This window comes from Telopea speciosissima, chromosome 4 (assembly GCF_018873765.1).
Source record: "Telopea speciosissima isolate NSW1024214 ecotype Mountain lineage chromosome 4, Tspe_v1, whole genome shotgun sequence".
NCBI classification, from domain to species: Eukaryota; Viridiplantae; Streptophyta; class Magnoliopsida; order Proteales; family Proteaceae; genus Telopea; species Telopea speciosissima.
The window spans coordinates 22,059,453-22,075,059 of NC_057919.1; the positions used below are offsets into that span (position 1 = coordinate 22,059,453).

The 15,607-nt window shown below is 41.6% G+C and overlaps 1 protein-coding gene across 3 annotated transcripts in view; it reads right to left on the minus strand.

Annotated features, from left to right (window-relative positions):
- LOC122658443 (vacuolar protein sorting-associated protein 26A-like) overlaps positions 1-15,607 on the minus strand; it is a 51,757-nt gene that overhangs the window by 9,828 nt on the left and 26,322 nt on the right. For all 3 annotated transcript variants that reach the window (XM_043853411.1, XM_043853410.1, XM_043853413.1), the window contains 3 exons: positions 13,286-13,360; positions 13,083-13,155; positions 4,807-4,851 (listed from right to left, as the gene is read on the minus strand). In XM_043853411.1, the coding sequence (XP_043709346.1) occupies positions 4,807-4,851; positions 13,083-13,155; positions 13,286-13,360 (193 nt within the window). The remainder of the gene's footprint in view (positions 1-4,806; positions 4,852-13,082; positions 13,156-13,285; positions 13,361-15,607) is intronic.

The following is a 15,607-nucleotide window of genomic DNA, read 5'->3' on the forward strand; positions in this document are numbered from 1 at the left end:
AATGAATACTAGTCTTAGAGATTTTTATTTGACAGGGGTTACTTGTATAATTTTAATGGTTGCCAATTTAAGAATTATTAAATTCATTAAATCTTGAATGATTATAAAATGCTTTTAGCAAATATACAACTTTGATCTAATAAGAATAAATGAAGAAATCACTCACAGACCTGGATGTCTCTCCACCATATCTCTCCCTAATTCAATCTTATAACTTACAATAAGTAGTAGAGGGGCCCTCTACTACCCCTCCCTCCCCTACCCCACCCCATCCCTTCCCTACCCCACCCCACCCCCCAACCCCCCCAAAAAAAGGAACCTCTGAAAAGAATGCTAATTTGCACTTTTTTTCTTCTTCAAATAACTGATGTTGTACAAGAGGAATCGATTATTATTGGAGGTGATCTGAACTGACACTTTGGGAGTGATCTTATAGGATATGAAGGTGTCCATGGTGGTTACAGGGTTGGGGAGAGGAACGAGGAGGGGAACTCAATCCTAGACTTAGCGGTAGCTTACGATCTTTCCATTGTGAACACTCTTTGAAAAAAGAGAGGAGCACTTAGGTACCTACAGAAGTGGGAACCATACCAGCCAAATAGACTTCTTCTTAACAAGAAGGGCAAACAGAATGATGTAAGGACTATAAGGTTATTCCTAGGGAGAGCCTAACCACCCAACATAGACTAGTGGTCCTGGATATGTGCCTCAGTGCACAGAAGCGTAGGTAGGAACCTATATACCCTATGATAAGGTGGTGGAGATTAAAAGGGGAGTTCCTAAGGACATTATTGATAATGTGGTCAAACAAGGAAAGTGGGACTTTGAGAGAGACACCAATGCGATGTGAAACGAGATGATGACTTGTATTAAGAGGGTTGCCAAAGATGTGCTAAGGGAAGCAAAGGGTAGTCGTCAGGACCCTAGGGAGACTTAGGTGGTGGAACAATGAGGTCCAAGTAGCTATTAAGACCAAGAAAGATTGTTTTAAGACATGGCAAAGGACTAAGGAAACAAAGGATGAATAAAGGTACAATGATGCCAAAAACGAAGCTATGAAGATTTTGGGGATGGCTAGGGCGAAGAAGTATGAGGACCTCTATACGAACCTAAACACAAAAGAAGGGGAAAAGGCTATATATAAGATAGATAAGATGAGAGAAAGGAAGAGCAGTGAGGATGGAAGAGTGTTGATAAAGGATGAGGACATTGTGAAGAGATGGGATGAGTATATTTGTGACCTACTAAATGGAGATAGGTCGAGTAATAACGATCTGGACAATTAGATTATTCAATAAGACACCATACGTCATAGTATGGCAAGAGTTAAAGAAGCCTTCAGAAAGATGAAAGCAAGCAAGATACCAGGCCCTAATGAGTTTCCAATAGAAGTATGGAAAACCCTAGGAGGTTATTAGGTATATTGGTTAACTAATCTGTTTACCAAGATTATGAACACAAGCAAGATGCCAGATGAATGGAGAAGAAGAATTGTAGTCCCGATCTACAAAAATAAAGGTGATATCCAAACCTGCAATCACTATAGAAGCATAAAGCTAATGAGTTACACTATGAAACCTTGGGAGAAGGTTATTGAAGCCTGTTTGAGAAGAGAGACTCATATCTCGGTGAACCAATTTGGTTTTATGTCAGGTAGATCCACGACAAAAGCTATCTACTTATTGAAGAGGCTCATGGAACGATATAGAGATAGCAAGAAGGATCTCCATTGGTTGATGACCTGGAGACATAGTTCTAAATCTCGCCGAGATCTCAAGAAAATCGAGAAACTTGAGCTCCTCGAGACGAGTTATAGTGCAAAATCTCAAACATGCATTAACTCGAAAATCTTGGCCGAAAGTTCGGCAAGATTTCGGTACTTTTGAACTGTCTCGCCGAAATGGTACAAAGTGCCTTATAAAAAGACACAAACTCGAGCCAGACTTCGAAATTTCAAAGGAAACTCAATAGCGAAGGGGGGAAAAACCTTGGTTCTTGACTTTTTTGCCACACCATCACTCAATGCTACTAGGATACACTACTGGGGTTGCCACATCACTACGAAGAGTTATATGACCGGCTATGATGTATGGGGCAGAATGATGGGTAGTTAAGAAATGTCATATTGAGCAGTTATGTGTAGCAGAGATGAGGATGTTAAGATGGATGTGCGGAAAAACTAGGAAGGATAAAGTAAGGAATGAACGTTTTAGAAATATTTCCAATTTTAGCTTGGCCGGTTCTCTCACCCCACTCCTCTCTCAAGTCTCAACCCAATCCCTCCCCTCCCCTCCCCTCCCCTCCCTCCCACCCAGCCCCCCCACTGCCCTATGCAACCCCCACCCCGTCTTCGCAAGCTCCAATTCCCACCCCACCCCCTGGTCCACCCCTCGACATGCGACTCCCACCCCAGCCCTCTTTTACAGACCCCACCCCCACCTCCTCCTCTCCCCCTCCCCTCTTCCCTGAATCTCCCTGATGCAGGTCCAAGCATGCGAAGGAAGAAGAAGAGCCTTGACTAGGCTTATTTCGTTGGCGGCTTTTCTTTTCTTTAGTTTTTTTGTCTGTGTTTTAATTAGTAAGGTTAAAACAGTCTTTTACTTTTATTCCCCTCCACGATTTTAGAGGGATGAGTGTTTTATTTGTTTAAATTTATACTCCTATTTAGAGTTTAAGTCTGCTATGTTTTTTATGTTTTGTTAATAGGATTCAGGTTAGGAACCATTAATCCTAATCTGACTAGGATTGGATTTAGGATTTGGAACTGGGATTCCTAGTTCAAATCTGGTTATTTGGGTAAGGCCTTTGGCCCTCTTTTTTATTATAAATAGATGGATCGTGGGCAGGCTCCCCCACTAATTTTTGCATAAAAAAAAACTCTTGTTTCAATCTGAAACTGCTGCCTGCGTGCTGCTGTCTCTGCTCCTCTGCGAGCTTGCATCCTTGTGGACTCAAGGTGGTGAAGGGTGGGTGGACTCCTGCGACTCCTTGCAATGTGAAGGTCAGGAGGCCCTATCAATCTTCAAGCTGCTGCCTTATTTCTGCATTACAGTAAGTGAACCTGCTGACCTTTGTTTTCCTTTATACAAACCTGATCTATTTCCCTTCTCCCATCACATTCGACCTCCATGAAACCTGCAACTTAATTCTGCCCCCCACAGCAGAATTTGAAAACCTATACAAACCCTAACTTCTTTACATCATTAGGATCCCCTAAACCTGCATATTAAAACCCTATAAACCCCTTTCCTAAAATCTGCTTCTAAACCCTAGATCTCACAAACAGTCCATTTTCATAAGACATCCTACCCAAAACCCTAGATTTCCAACCTCATCCAAATTCGATCCAGCTTATACCATTAGACTTCTAGAAACCTGCACTTCAATACCAAATAAACCCTAGTTCAAAACCCTAACCCTAACCCTAGTTTTTGACCTAGTTACCTAAATCTGTCCATTCGGCCAGCCCTCTTACATAACTCTGCTCCCCTGGTTCCTAGTAGGCTTTGTCCTACCAAGGCTACATTATTCCCTCCCCCTTCCTTCTAAGTTGACATACCGGTAAAAAATTTCAGGTAATGTGATGAAGAAGCTAAAGGAGAATGGCAATGAATATGTATGGGTATAGTTACCGTCAAACTCGCTGAAGCATATGGGTCTTTCTAGGGTGTGTTGAAAGGGCTGTCCAGATTGCTTATGAAGCTAGGAAGCAATTCCCCGAGATGGGTTTTCAATAAGATTATTTACAACCCAACTGTTAATAAGTTTGGTTAAACTCTGTTCATGACTGGTAACTACTTGGGAGTCCCGACTCATATTTTGTTGGAAATATTCCACTTATATATTCTGTACGGTACACCTGGAAATATTAAGGAGCAGGGACATTAAATGTTCCTACTTTTTCAATTAATTTCTACTGATATTATTTTGAATAATTTTGATAAGTTGATGCAGACAAAGGTCCGAACTGGGCCATTTGAGAAGAATTGGTGGTGGGATACCATAACTATGGTACAATCAGGGTGCTACCAGATTGCTTTACAGTAACACGAACGCATTCTAGAGGACGGGGAAGGGGTGGGGGAGGGGGTCGAGTGGGGATGGAGAATACAGAGAGGGAGGAAGAGGGGAGGGAGATTCAGGGTGGGAGCGGGGATACAAAGAGGGAGGAATGGAGGAGGGAGATCCAAGGATGGGGGCACAGGGAAGAGGGGGTAGTGGAGGCTAGGGGTTGCAGAAGGGAGGAAGGGGGGAGGGAAATTCAGGGGTGGGCCCGTGGGTTGCAGTGGGAGATGCGGTCATAGGGGCACGGGGAAGAGGAGCAGGTGGTGGCAGGAGTTCCATACAAGGGGATGGGGGTGCAGTTTGCAGAAGTGGAGTTGGGGTGGGAGTTGCAGGTCGATGGGTGGACATGGGTTGGGAGGGGAATGCAAATATGGGGTGGGGTGGGATGGGGCGGGAGTTGGGGGGTTGCAAAGGGCAGTAGGGGCGGCTGATAGGGAGAGGAGGGATTGGGAATGAGAGAAAGGAAGTGGGGGTGAGAGAACCGTCCATGGGTAAAATTGGAAATATTTTCAGCTTGGAAAAGAACCGGCTAATAAAGAACCCCAAACATAGTTTATCAAAAATGAGTTATACCCCAAATGTAGTTTTTCAAACATTAGGTACCTCATGTCCTACTTGCCCCTATTGGACAATATTGCATCAGAAAATAAATACAAGTAAATTCAAATTATTGTTTCACTAGTGCGGAACAACAGTTTATATCATTTAGGCGCATTAAGATATCTATGTCAAGACACTCACCAAGGGATGTGAAGTCATAGAAGTTGCCTCTGTCAAAATATAGCTCTGCAAAAAGAGATATTTCGGTGATATCTCACAACATATCTATAATGAAATAAAGTAAATCAAAATCCAAGAAAAGCAGATAAAATTTTTCCCTTTTTTTATATTCAATAACCAAACATGTCCACTGACTCATTCTAAGTTCACTCAAAAAATTATGATATCCAAATTCCTACAAACTATTATGCAATGAACAATTACGATAACCTACAAAACCTTCCCATTATCTGCTTCCCAAACACCCAGACAGATAAGGAAAATTTCCACAGCACTGCTCCTCCTAGGCCTTACATTCAATTGAACTGCTGCTAATAAAATAATTAAATAAATCATCTCCCCAATAGAGAGAGAGAGACGGAGAACATATATATATATATATATATAGAGAGAGAGAGAGAGAAGAATAACAGAAAAAAAAAATAAAGGGGGGCAGTAAACTGAGAAGAAGAAGGAGAAGAAGAAGTGAGAAGGGGGAATAACTTGAAATTGCTGCTACTGCTGCAGTTCAATCTCAGTTGCTGCCAAGGACCTAGTGCAGATTTGATTAGGGTGTATCCCGGTATTTTTTCTTCAACCTGATTTGATTAATCACTTATCACTAGTGTTTTATGCAAGTGAATCCAACCTGTTACACATATGATTTCGTGCCCATTGTTTTCTTGGTTTTCTCTATGATTTCTTGCCCATTGTTCTCTTGATTTTCCCATATGATTTCTTGGCCATTGTTCTCTTGGTTTTCCAATATGATTTCTTGCCCATTGTTCTCTTGATTTTCCCTTATGATTTCTTGCTCATTGTTCTCTTGGTTTTCCCATATGATTTCTTGCCCATTGTTCTCTTGGTTTTCCCATATGATGTCTTGTCCCTTGTTCTCTTGATTTTCCCATATGATTCCTTGTTCATTGTTCTCTTCATTTTCTATATGCTTGTCCATTGTTCTCTTGATTTTCCCATATTATTTCTTGCCCATTGTTCTCCTAGTTTAACCCTAAAACTGAATTGTTCTCCCATCCATATTAGGGTTTGCACTGGTAATATCAGAAAGCTAAAAGACCTATTGCGTAAAAGTAATAATCGTATTTGTGCGGATTGTGGTGCCCAATATCCAAATTGGGCGTTGTGGCTAATTTGGGTACTTGGAGTTTGGTGGGTCGAATTAACACGTTCACAAATTGAGGTAAGTGGATTATAGTGAGTGTACACCACATGTGTGTGTGTGGTATGTTTGACTTGTGTTTTATGTAGAATGTTGAATTACAGTGATTTGCATTGTATTTGTTGATGTATGGCGATTTAATGATCAAGTGTGTCATGTGATTGTGTAAGTAAATCCTAGTGATGATGAAATCTGTGTGGTGATTGAGAAAGGTGGTTCAGATCTTACTTGTGGATTTTATCTGTGTTTTCACTTGATGTGTTTTGAAAGTGCGATTGTTAAAGAGTGGTAAGTAATGTAAGTGTTTGAGGGTAAATAGACTGCCCCATGCCGGTGGAGACTGCAGAGTCATAGCCACCAGAGAGGTATTCTGTGGAGCCACAGAAATCATACCCACTGTACACAGATGAGTTGTCAGTGGTGTATAATTAGTCATAGAGTGGGTGACAACAGTAAGTGATTGTAAGTGATTGTAAGAGGGCCGTGTTCCTCTCATGTTGTGGGTGGTGGCAGCCTGTTTCCTCAATGCCAGCTAAAGTGGCAAAAAGAATGATTTCAAATGACAGAGTTCTTTTGAATATGTTGGGTTATCATGCAAGTGTTTTATCAAGTAGTTTTTTTTTTTTGAGAAAATTTAAATAGTGTTTAATTTAATTGTCGTGAATGCTTGGTTGGTGTTATTGTGTTGTACTCTTGCTATTTTCTTCTATCTTACTGGGTTGTTGAGCTCATCCCAATAATTTTGGCATTACAGAGGGATAGAATGGAGGTACTAGTTGCAGCAGAGTTCGAGGACGACTCGAAGTTTTCTTTTAGCTTGTTTTTATTTCAGTAGATGGATGTAGTAGGGAGCTACTTTATGCAACTCTGATGGAGTGATTTTGAAGTTTAATTTGAGGACATACCTTAGATTGCCACCAGTCGGTATTATTTGGGATTTAAGCTTTATGATTTAATTATTTTTTTGAGACTTGAATTTGATGAGTTTTCTATGCATGATTTTGTGAATGTTTATCGATCGTTGATCAACACCCGTGAAGGCTGTACCTTTACCTGTATCTGGGTTTGGGTCGTGACACACAAACTTTGACAAGTCAGAAATTAGGTGGGTTCATGTTGCAAAGGAACCTCCATCTCCTCGGTCAAATTTCAACCCAATTGAGCAACTATATATGGGTTAAAAGTGTTTCCAGATTCGTGAAAACTATGAAAATGCCATGACATTAGTGCCATTTCATGATCTTGTAGAACTTTGAACCATGCTGAGTCGCTGAACCCCATCACATACTCCTTGTTGGCAGAAACTTGACCTATGAGAGGGATGCAGGATCATCTATAACAACATTGACCATCCCCACCAATCATTGCTTACCACATGGAAACTCATGAAGTTTGTAGGGTTCATGAATATTATGATTGGCACACCCTCCACCATACCCCCCCTCCAAAAAGAAAAAGACATTTTCAACACACTTTTATCCATCCTGTCATTTTCATGATCTTGTAGAACTTTAAACCATGCTGAGTCGCTGCCCCCTATCACATACTCCTTGTTGGCAGAAATTTGACCAATGAGAGTGTTAACAAAACAGGTTTGTGGAATAATGCTTGAATGATCAATGAGATCAGTCAAGCTCTCTATTTATAATAATAATAAAAGAGATTACAAGGGGAAACACTATTCATGACACTGTTCACATGAACAGTGTCACAGCCCTAATTACATTTCTACCCTTGCTCATAAATACATAAATAAAAAATAAATAAAACACCCAAAAGACCAGAATACCCCCATGGTATTCTGGTGTACATAATTTAACACTCCCCCTCAAGTTGGTGCAAATATATCAATCATGCCCAACTTGACTAGAATGGGATGGAACAATTTCCCAGATAATCCCTTAGTGAAGATATCAGCAACCTGATCAGCAGACTTCACAAAGGGAACACAAATCAACCCTTCTGCAGCTTTTCCTTGATGAAATGTCTGTCCACTTCAACATGTTTAGTGCGATCATGCTGTACCGGGTTGTGTGCAATGCTGATTGCAGCTTTGTTATCACAGTACAACATCATGGGAAGATGAACAGGAAAACCAAGATCTTGTAGCAAGCCTTTCAACCAAAGTAACTCACAAATGCCTTGTGCCATAGCCCGAAACTCAGCTTCAACGCTAGAATGAGCCACCACATTCTGCTTCTTGCTACGCCAAGTGACCAAATTGCCACCTACAAAAGAACAGCACCTAGAGATAGACTTCCGATCTGCAGAACCAGCCCAGTCAGCATCGGTATACGCCTCTACCCATAGGTTACCATTAGGAGACAGAAGAATGCCTTTTCCAGCAGCTGACTTCAAGTAGTGGAGAATCCGAAGAACAGCCTCCATGTGAGAAGAATAGGGATCATGCATGAACTGAGTCACAGTACTCACAGCAACAGCAATATCTGGACGAGTGTGTGAGAGATAAATCAGCTTTCCCACTAGGCGTTGGTACCGGCCTTTATCAACAGGTTCACCCTCCTTTTCTTTGAGACGAACAGTAGCCTCCATAGGAGTATCTGAAGGGTGACATCCTAATAGACCAGTTTCAACCAACAAGTCTAGGACATATTTCCTTTGGGAGAGAAAGATGCCTTTAGAAGATCTGGCAACCTCAATCCCAAGAAAGTACCGTAGCAGCCCTAGATCTTTAATCTCGAATTCCTACCCAAGAAACCTCTTCAACCGGCTGATCTCATCCCCATCATTGCCTGTAACCACAATGTCATCCACATACACTATAAGAACAGTGAGCTTCTCACCAGCCCTCTTTATAAAGAGAGTATGATCAGCATTACTTTGCTTGTAGCCAACAGATGTCATTGCCTTGTGGAACCGACCAAACCATGCTCGAGGTGACTGCTTCAGCCCATACAATGCTCGCTTCAATTTGCACACCTTGCCTTCATTATTGTCAAAAGAAAAACCTGGTGGAATATCCATGTATACCTCCTCACAAAGTTCCCCATTTAGGAAGGCATTCTTTACATCCAACTGTTGGAGATCCCATCCAAGATTAACTGCACACGATAGTAAAACCCGAACTGTATTCAATTTTGCAACAGGGGCAAAAGTCTCCTGATAGTCAATCCCATATGTTTGGGTGAAGCCCTTTGCAACCAAACGTGCCTTATACCGATCCACAGACCCATCAATCTTTTGTTTAACCACAAACACCCACTTACATCCCACTGGTTTTTTTCCTGGAGGGAGGGTTACAAGATCCCAAGTGTTGTTTTTTTCTAAAGCTCTCATTTCTTCCAACATAGCTGCCTTCCACTTTCCTCTGTATATGCTTCCTGCCAGTTTTTAGGAATAGGAACAGAAGAAAGAGAGGACACAAATGCACGAAAAGATGGAGAAAGAGAACTATAAGAAACAAAGCGAGAAATGGGATGCAAGGTGCAAGTCCTAGTACCTTTTCGATGAGCAATAGGTAGATCGGAAGGAGAGGTCTCACCACAAGGAGGAGGAGGATCTGACTCCTGGTTTGGCAATTGGATAGGTATTGGTGCCACAGTGGATTGATGTTGCCCTCTGTTGGAGTGTCTCTTGTAGGAGATGATATTAGAGTTGTCAATTTTCTTCTGAAATTCACTAATGGTTCTCTGGACTGGAGTCAACTCCCCCTGACAATGATCATTACTACCATTATTTCCTACATACTCCCCCTGTAAAGGAGTCCCTACAGATGAAGGGACAGCAGCCAAAGGAGGCTGGGCAGCAGCCAAAGGAGGCTGGACAGCAGCGGTAGGAGGCTGGGCAGCAATGGTAGGAGGCTGGGCAGCAACCAAAGGAGGAATTTCAAGGGGAGGAAACACAAGCACATCTTCACTGGAACCAGAATTCTCCCCCTGAAGATGTGTAGACTGATAATAGGCAAGACTTTCATGAAAGACCATATCCATACTGACCAAAGTACGACGAGAAGGAGGGTGGTAACACTTATAACCTTTCTGGGTTGGAGAATAACCCAAAAAAATACACCTTAACCCACGAGGATCAAATTTGCCATGAGGTTTAGTGTCTCTGGCATAACACACACAACCGAAAACTTTGGGAGGAACCACAAAGGTGGAATTCCCATGTAAAATATCGGCCAGACTGCGGGAGTCAAGAACACGGGAAGGCAACCGATTAATAAGATAGGTTGCATTAAGAATAGCATCCCCCCAATATTGGGAGGGAACATGGCGCGAAAACATAAACGCCCTGGCCACTTCCAACAAGTGTTGGTTCTTCCTTTCAACCACACCATTTTGGGCTGGGGTATCAACACAACTTATCTGATGAACAATCCCATTATCAGCAAGGTATTTCTGAAATGGAGTCTCTGTATACTCAGTCCCATTATCACTTCTCAAGAGTGAAAAAGTGAAGATCACGAGTTATACTACTAATAGAAAGAAGGTTAGTAGTAAAATTTGGAATATGTAAAACATTGGACAAAGAAAGGGAAGGGGTGCAGTTAATGATTCCTTTTCTAGAAATGGAGGAAAGGGAACCATCAGCCACCTTGACTTTGTCTTTCCCAGAGGTAGGAGAATAAATATGGAAGAGGCTAGAGGACCCGGTCATATGATCTGTAGCTCCAAAATCAATGATCCAAGGATGGGAAGCTACAGAGGCACAATGACCATCAAACGAAATACCTGACCGAGCAAAGTGTAAACTTGAAGGAGTAAACGAAGTGGCAGTAGCTGGTGTAGTAGAGGCAGCAGCAGTGGAAGACTTTAGCACATGTAGGAATGCTCAGTAAATCCTCCCGAGATAGGCCAAGTGTCGTAGTAGGGGCTGCAAATGATGCACAGGAGTGATTGGCCTTAGTTTTTGGTTTTCGCTTGGCAGCCCGTTTAGCCTCAAAGTCAGCAGGCTTCCCATGAAGTTTCCAACATTTGTCCTTGGTGTGATAAGGCTTATGACAATGCTCACAAGCAATAGTGCCGATAGTAGTACCACCTACAGAGAGAGTGCCAACTGGTGTAGAAGGAGCCGGTACAGTAGTCTGAAGGGCTGATCTGTCAGAGACAGCAGGGTGCAACATAGCAGCTCGGCGATTTTCTTCAAAGGAGACCAAGGCATAAGACTGCTCAAGTTTGGGAAAAGGGGAATGGCCCAACACTCGAACACGAATTGGGTCATACTCAACATTCAACCCAACCAAGAAGTCATAGACCCTAATTTTATCTACATGTTTCTTTTAGGCAGCCAGATTAGTAGCATTATCAGGTTGGTAATCAGAGAAGTGGTCCAACTGTTGCCAAAGGTTGCGCAAAGTAGCATAATATTTAGAGACTGTTAAGTCCCCCTGAGTAGTATGAAGAACCTTCTTCCTGAGTTCATAGACCTGTGCATCATTACCAAGCTGTCCGTACGTTTCCTTACAGGCTGACCAAACCTGAGAAGTTGTATCAAAAAGGAGGAACCCATGTGCAATGTCCGAAGTCATAGAACCAATCAAATAAGACATGAGAATACCATTGTTGGCAAGCCAGCGAGTCAGGGCAGCACCTGGGGCAGCAGGCATGGGAACAGTGCCATCAATGTGGCCAGTGAGACCACGGCCAACAATAGCAAAAGAGGCTGACCGAGACCACAATAGGTAGTTGCTGCCATCAAGTTTGATGGGATTGGGCTGAAAAGTATGATAATCTGATTTTTCATGTCCGGGTTGATTAGAAGTTGCAGTGGAATCAGCAGAGTCACCCATAGTTGCAACAAGGCTGTGGAGAATGAAAAACCAGCAATTACACCAAACCAAGAGCTGAAATCAAGGTCGAGTGGGCCAATATGAAGGGCAAAACAGCTCCCAAAAAATCAGCAGCAGCAGCAGAGAGATCCCTTCCACAGAGATCGACAATGTCAGGGTTTTGGAAGAGAACCCAAAATTGGAGATCGATGTGGTGACGGGGATCCAAAAAAAATTGACGAAGAAGTTTGATCGAATCTGTCCAGGAACCTGTAAAGGATGTCCTTGATGAAGAGAAGAAGCTCCAATAAAAAAACAGCAGCAAACAGCCCAATTCCCAAAAATCGATAATGATCAGGGTTTTAGAAAACCCTAAAAAAGAGGAATCGATTGGGAGAAGGGGTCTTCAACAACCAAAAAAGGCTTGAGAGCAGCTGGTCCAGATCGCAGATGAGTGTCCAATATGCAGAAAACCAGCCTTGATCAATGGTAGTGGCTAGGGCTTCAAAATTCTGGAAACTCCAAAAATCGCAGACAGGAACCAGCAGCAATCGAACCAAATAAATTATCTCATAAAGGGGAAAAACAGAGGTGGGAATAGGGCAGCGACTAGATCATATGATCACCTCTGTAGTGCTGCCCTTAGGAAGGGAGGAGAAGCAAAGGGGAAAAAAGGAGAGAAGAAATCGAGAGAAGGGGAGGAAAGAAAAAACGTTAGGAAGGGGGTGGGTTTTGAAAACTTAGATCAGAAAAATTTTGGCTCTGATGCCATGTTAACAAAACAGGTTTGTGGAATAATGCTTGAATGATCAATGAGATCAGTCAAGCTCTCTATTTATAATAATAATAAAAGAGATTACAAGGGGAAATACTATTCACGACACTGTTCACGTGAACACTGTCACAGCCCTAATTACATTTCTACCCTTACTCATAAATACATAAATAAAAAATAAATAAAACACCCAAAAGGGGGTATTCTGGTGTACATAATTTAACAAAGAGGGATGCAGGATCAACTATAACATTAACCACCCCCACCAATCATTTCCTACCACAAGGAAACTCATGAAGTTTGTAGGGTTCATGAATATTATGATTGACCCACCCTTCCCCTTCCCCTTCCCCCCTCCCAAAATAAAAATAAAAATAAAAAGAAAGCTTTAACACACTTTTATCTCCTACGGCTAAAATATCATTTTGTGGATTTAAATTCTAATTTCTAGTCATTTATGAAAGATTATCAACATAGTAAAATAATAATTCATATTCAATACTCTTTGAATTTCAGAATCAACAAGCAAACTACACCTAGAATAAGAAAAATTTGAAGAAAAGAAAGCACACCTATCTGACCAAGGAGCTCAATCTTCACACCATTGTGTTCAACCTTCTTCCCTTGAATCGGTTCTAGAGAAACCTGTAAATGATATCACATAACAACTATCTTCTCTCAGCACTACAGTTGTTAACCTAAACATCAAAATGAAAATTTCCAAATACCAGCATGAACATAAAAAAGGAGGAACATCGAATAAAAGTCATTATACCTCCCCCACAATGTTCTCTTGGCTCTGGAAAAGAGGAACCATTACAGTTTGACCATTTTCCTTCTTTAATGAAACCTGTGAAAAATAAAAAATAATAGATGAGGGCCGATATTGATAAACATGTCAGAAAAAATACCAAGTCCACACACACACACACAAAAATCCCATTATTACCCATGCTTATTTGCACTAAAGATAATAAAAATGGATAGGACTGTCTGGCCTATAATGCAGCATCAATTGAAATAAGAATTATTTTACAAAAAATTAGTTGAAATAGAGATTTAGTATCAAAGAAATAAAAAAAGATGCCGCTTCTGCTTTAAGTGCTCTACACAGGAGGCACTCTGATGTAGAACAGAAAGGTCTATCTCCACAAGTTATAAAGCCACGAGGGAGAAGAGAAAACCAGTGTTCAAACTAAATTACTTTATGACCTCAACAAGAGACCACAGTAGCTGCACGTTGTGTGTTCTCTCATCAATTTAAATGATTCTAGCAATTGACCACGATTGGAAATCCTAGCAGGTGCTGGATTCAAAGTAGATATCTGTGTAGAATGGAGAGGGCAGGGGCATATGACTTGGAACCAATTCCTATACAGGCAACTGAAAAGTATGTCTGCAAAGATGGCAGGTGCAGCACCCAATGTGCCACCTTCAAACTAATGCACTGAATAACAATACATTCATCAGGAAAAGTAATAATCTGGCATTTGCCTCCTCCCAAATGCTCTGGCAAATAACCAGCAGCAAGACTCTCCACAAGAACAGTCCTCTCGGTGAGAAAGGAGCCAACACCAGTACCATGTCAAAGCCACCATATCCTTGGGGATTTGGGAATAACAAGTCCAGCCTAAACCCCTCAAGGAAGTCCAAATCTCTTTGGCAAAGGAAAAAGACGGGAATAGATGATTGACAGGCTCCTGAGCCTCCTTGCATAAATGGAAAAATAGGGAGAGAGACTCCTCCCAGGCCTCTCTAGTCTCTACAAATAAAGATCAGCAGTAAGAACCCTTTGTGGCTATCTCCCATCCCAAAGCTTTGCATTTGATGGAGCGTGAGGGTTTCAAATATCCTTAAAAGGAAATGGAACTTCAAGGATGACCTGGATCCACATAGTTAAATAGAGACCCACTCCTTAGGACGAAATGGAACTTCAAGGAGGACCTGAATCCTCATAGTTACATGGAGACCAGAACTCCTTAAAAAGAGATTTACAGTGAACAATCCATTTGATGCAAAGCCAAATACTTTTGTCCCAGCTTTCACTAGCAAGAAACACATCCTGAAGAGTGTCAAGAAGTGATTGAATACCAGGAATCTCAACCTCTTCAAAAGCTCTCAATAACCAAGGTTCCAAACAAAACCCCCTTGGAAAAATCAGCACTCCAAGATCAACTTTCCCTCGAAATCAGATATAGAGTACAGTCTAGGAAAAGCAATATTCAGAAGTTCCTCACCCCACTGTAGTTCCTCCCAAAAATCTAATTCAGTTACCACAGCCCACTCTAATCTAAACGAAGGAAGAATGAGAAGAGATCTCCAAATGATTTTCCAAAGCGCCCTAAGGGAACACCCAGTAGGCAAACGTGAGTCTGACCCAGATGAATCAAGACCATGAAAAGTTCTAACAACCAAGTTCCCAAGCGATTGTTGCTCATGATGGAATTTTCAATGCCCCCTCTCCTCTCTTCTCTTCAATATTCATCACCACCCCTTCTTTCTCCTCCATTCCATTTCATCAAATTCAAATAATTATATATTTCATTTCTTACTTTTATCCTGGGAAAATAGATGTTGAAGTGTGCTAGTTATATTCTTAAAATCTGACCGTTCTCTTAAAATCTGACCGTTCGACACTTAGAACGGAGATTAGATTTGATCCAAATCTAGCCATCACTTGCAGATTGATCTATTTGATCTGCATCATGAACCCACCCAACCAAATTCTCAAAGATGATAATCTGTGAACTATACAAAGTCCACACCCCTTGTGAATGTCATCAGCCTTCAGCACCCTCATTTATTTATTTTTTTTTAAATAGTGCCAATGAGGGGGGGGGGGAATGACCCAATGTATCACTGACTCTCAAAAATACGAAACAATAGTCCTGACACTTTTAAAACTGCAAATGTGGACTCTCTATTATGTCACAGTGCTTATACAACCCTCCTATGTCATGACAAGACAACAATCCACCAGTATATATGCTCCTAATTCTCTTGGGGAAAAGAGGGGGCAAGGGGGGAATCCATAAGTCAGGACTGTGCTTGAAGGTAAACTAAATATTTGATTTAGTGGGATGCTCATGCGACGTAC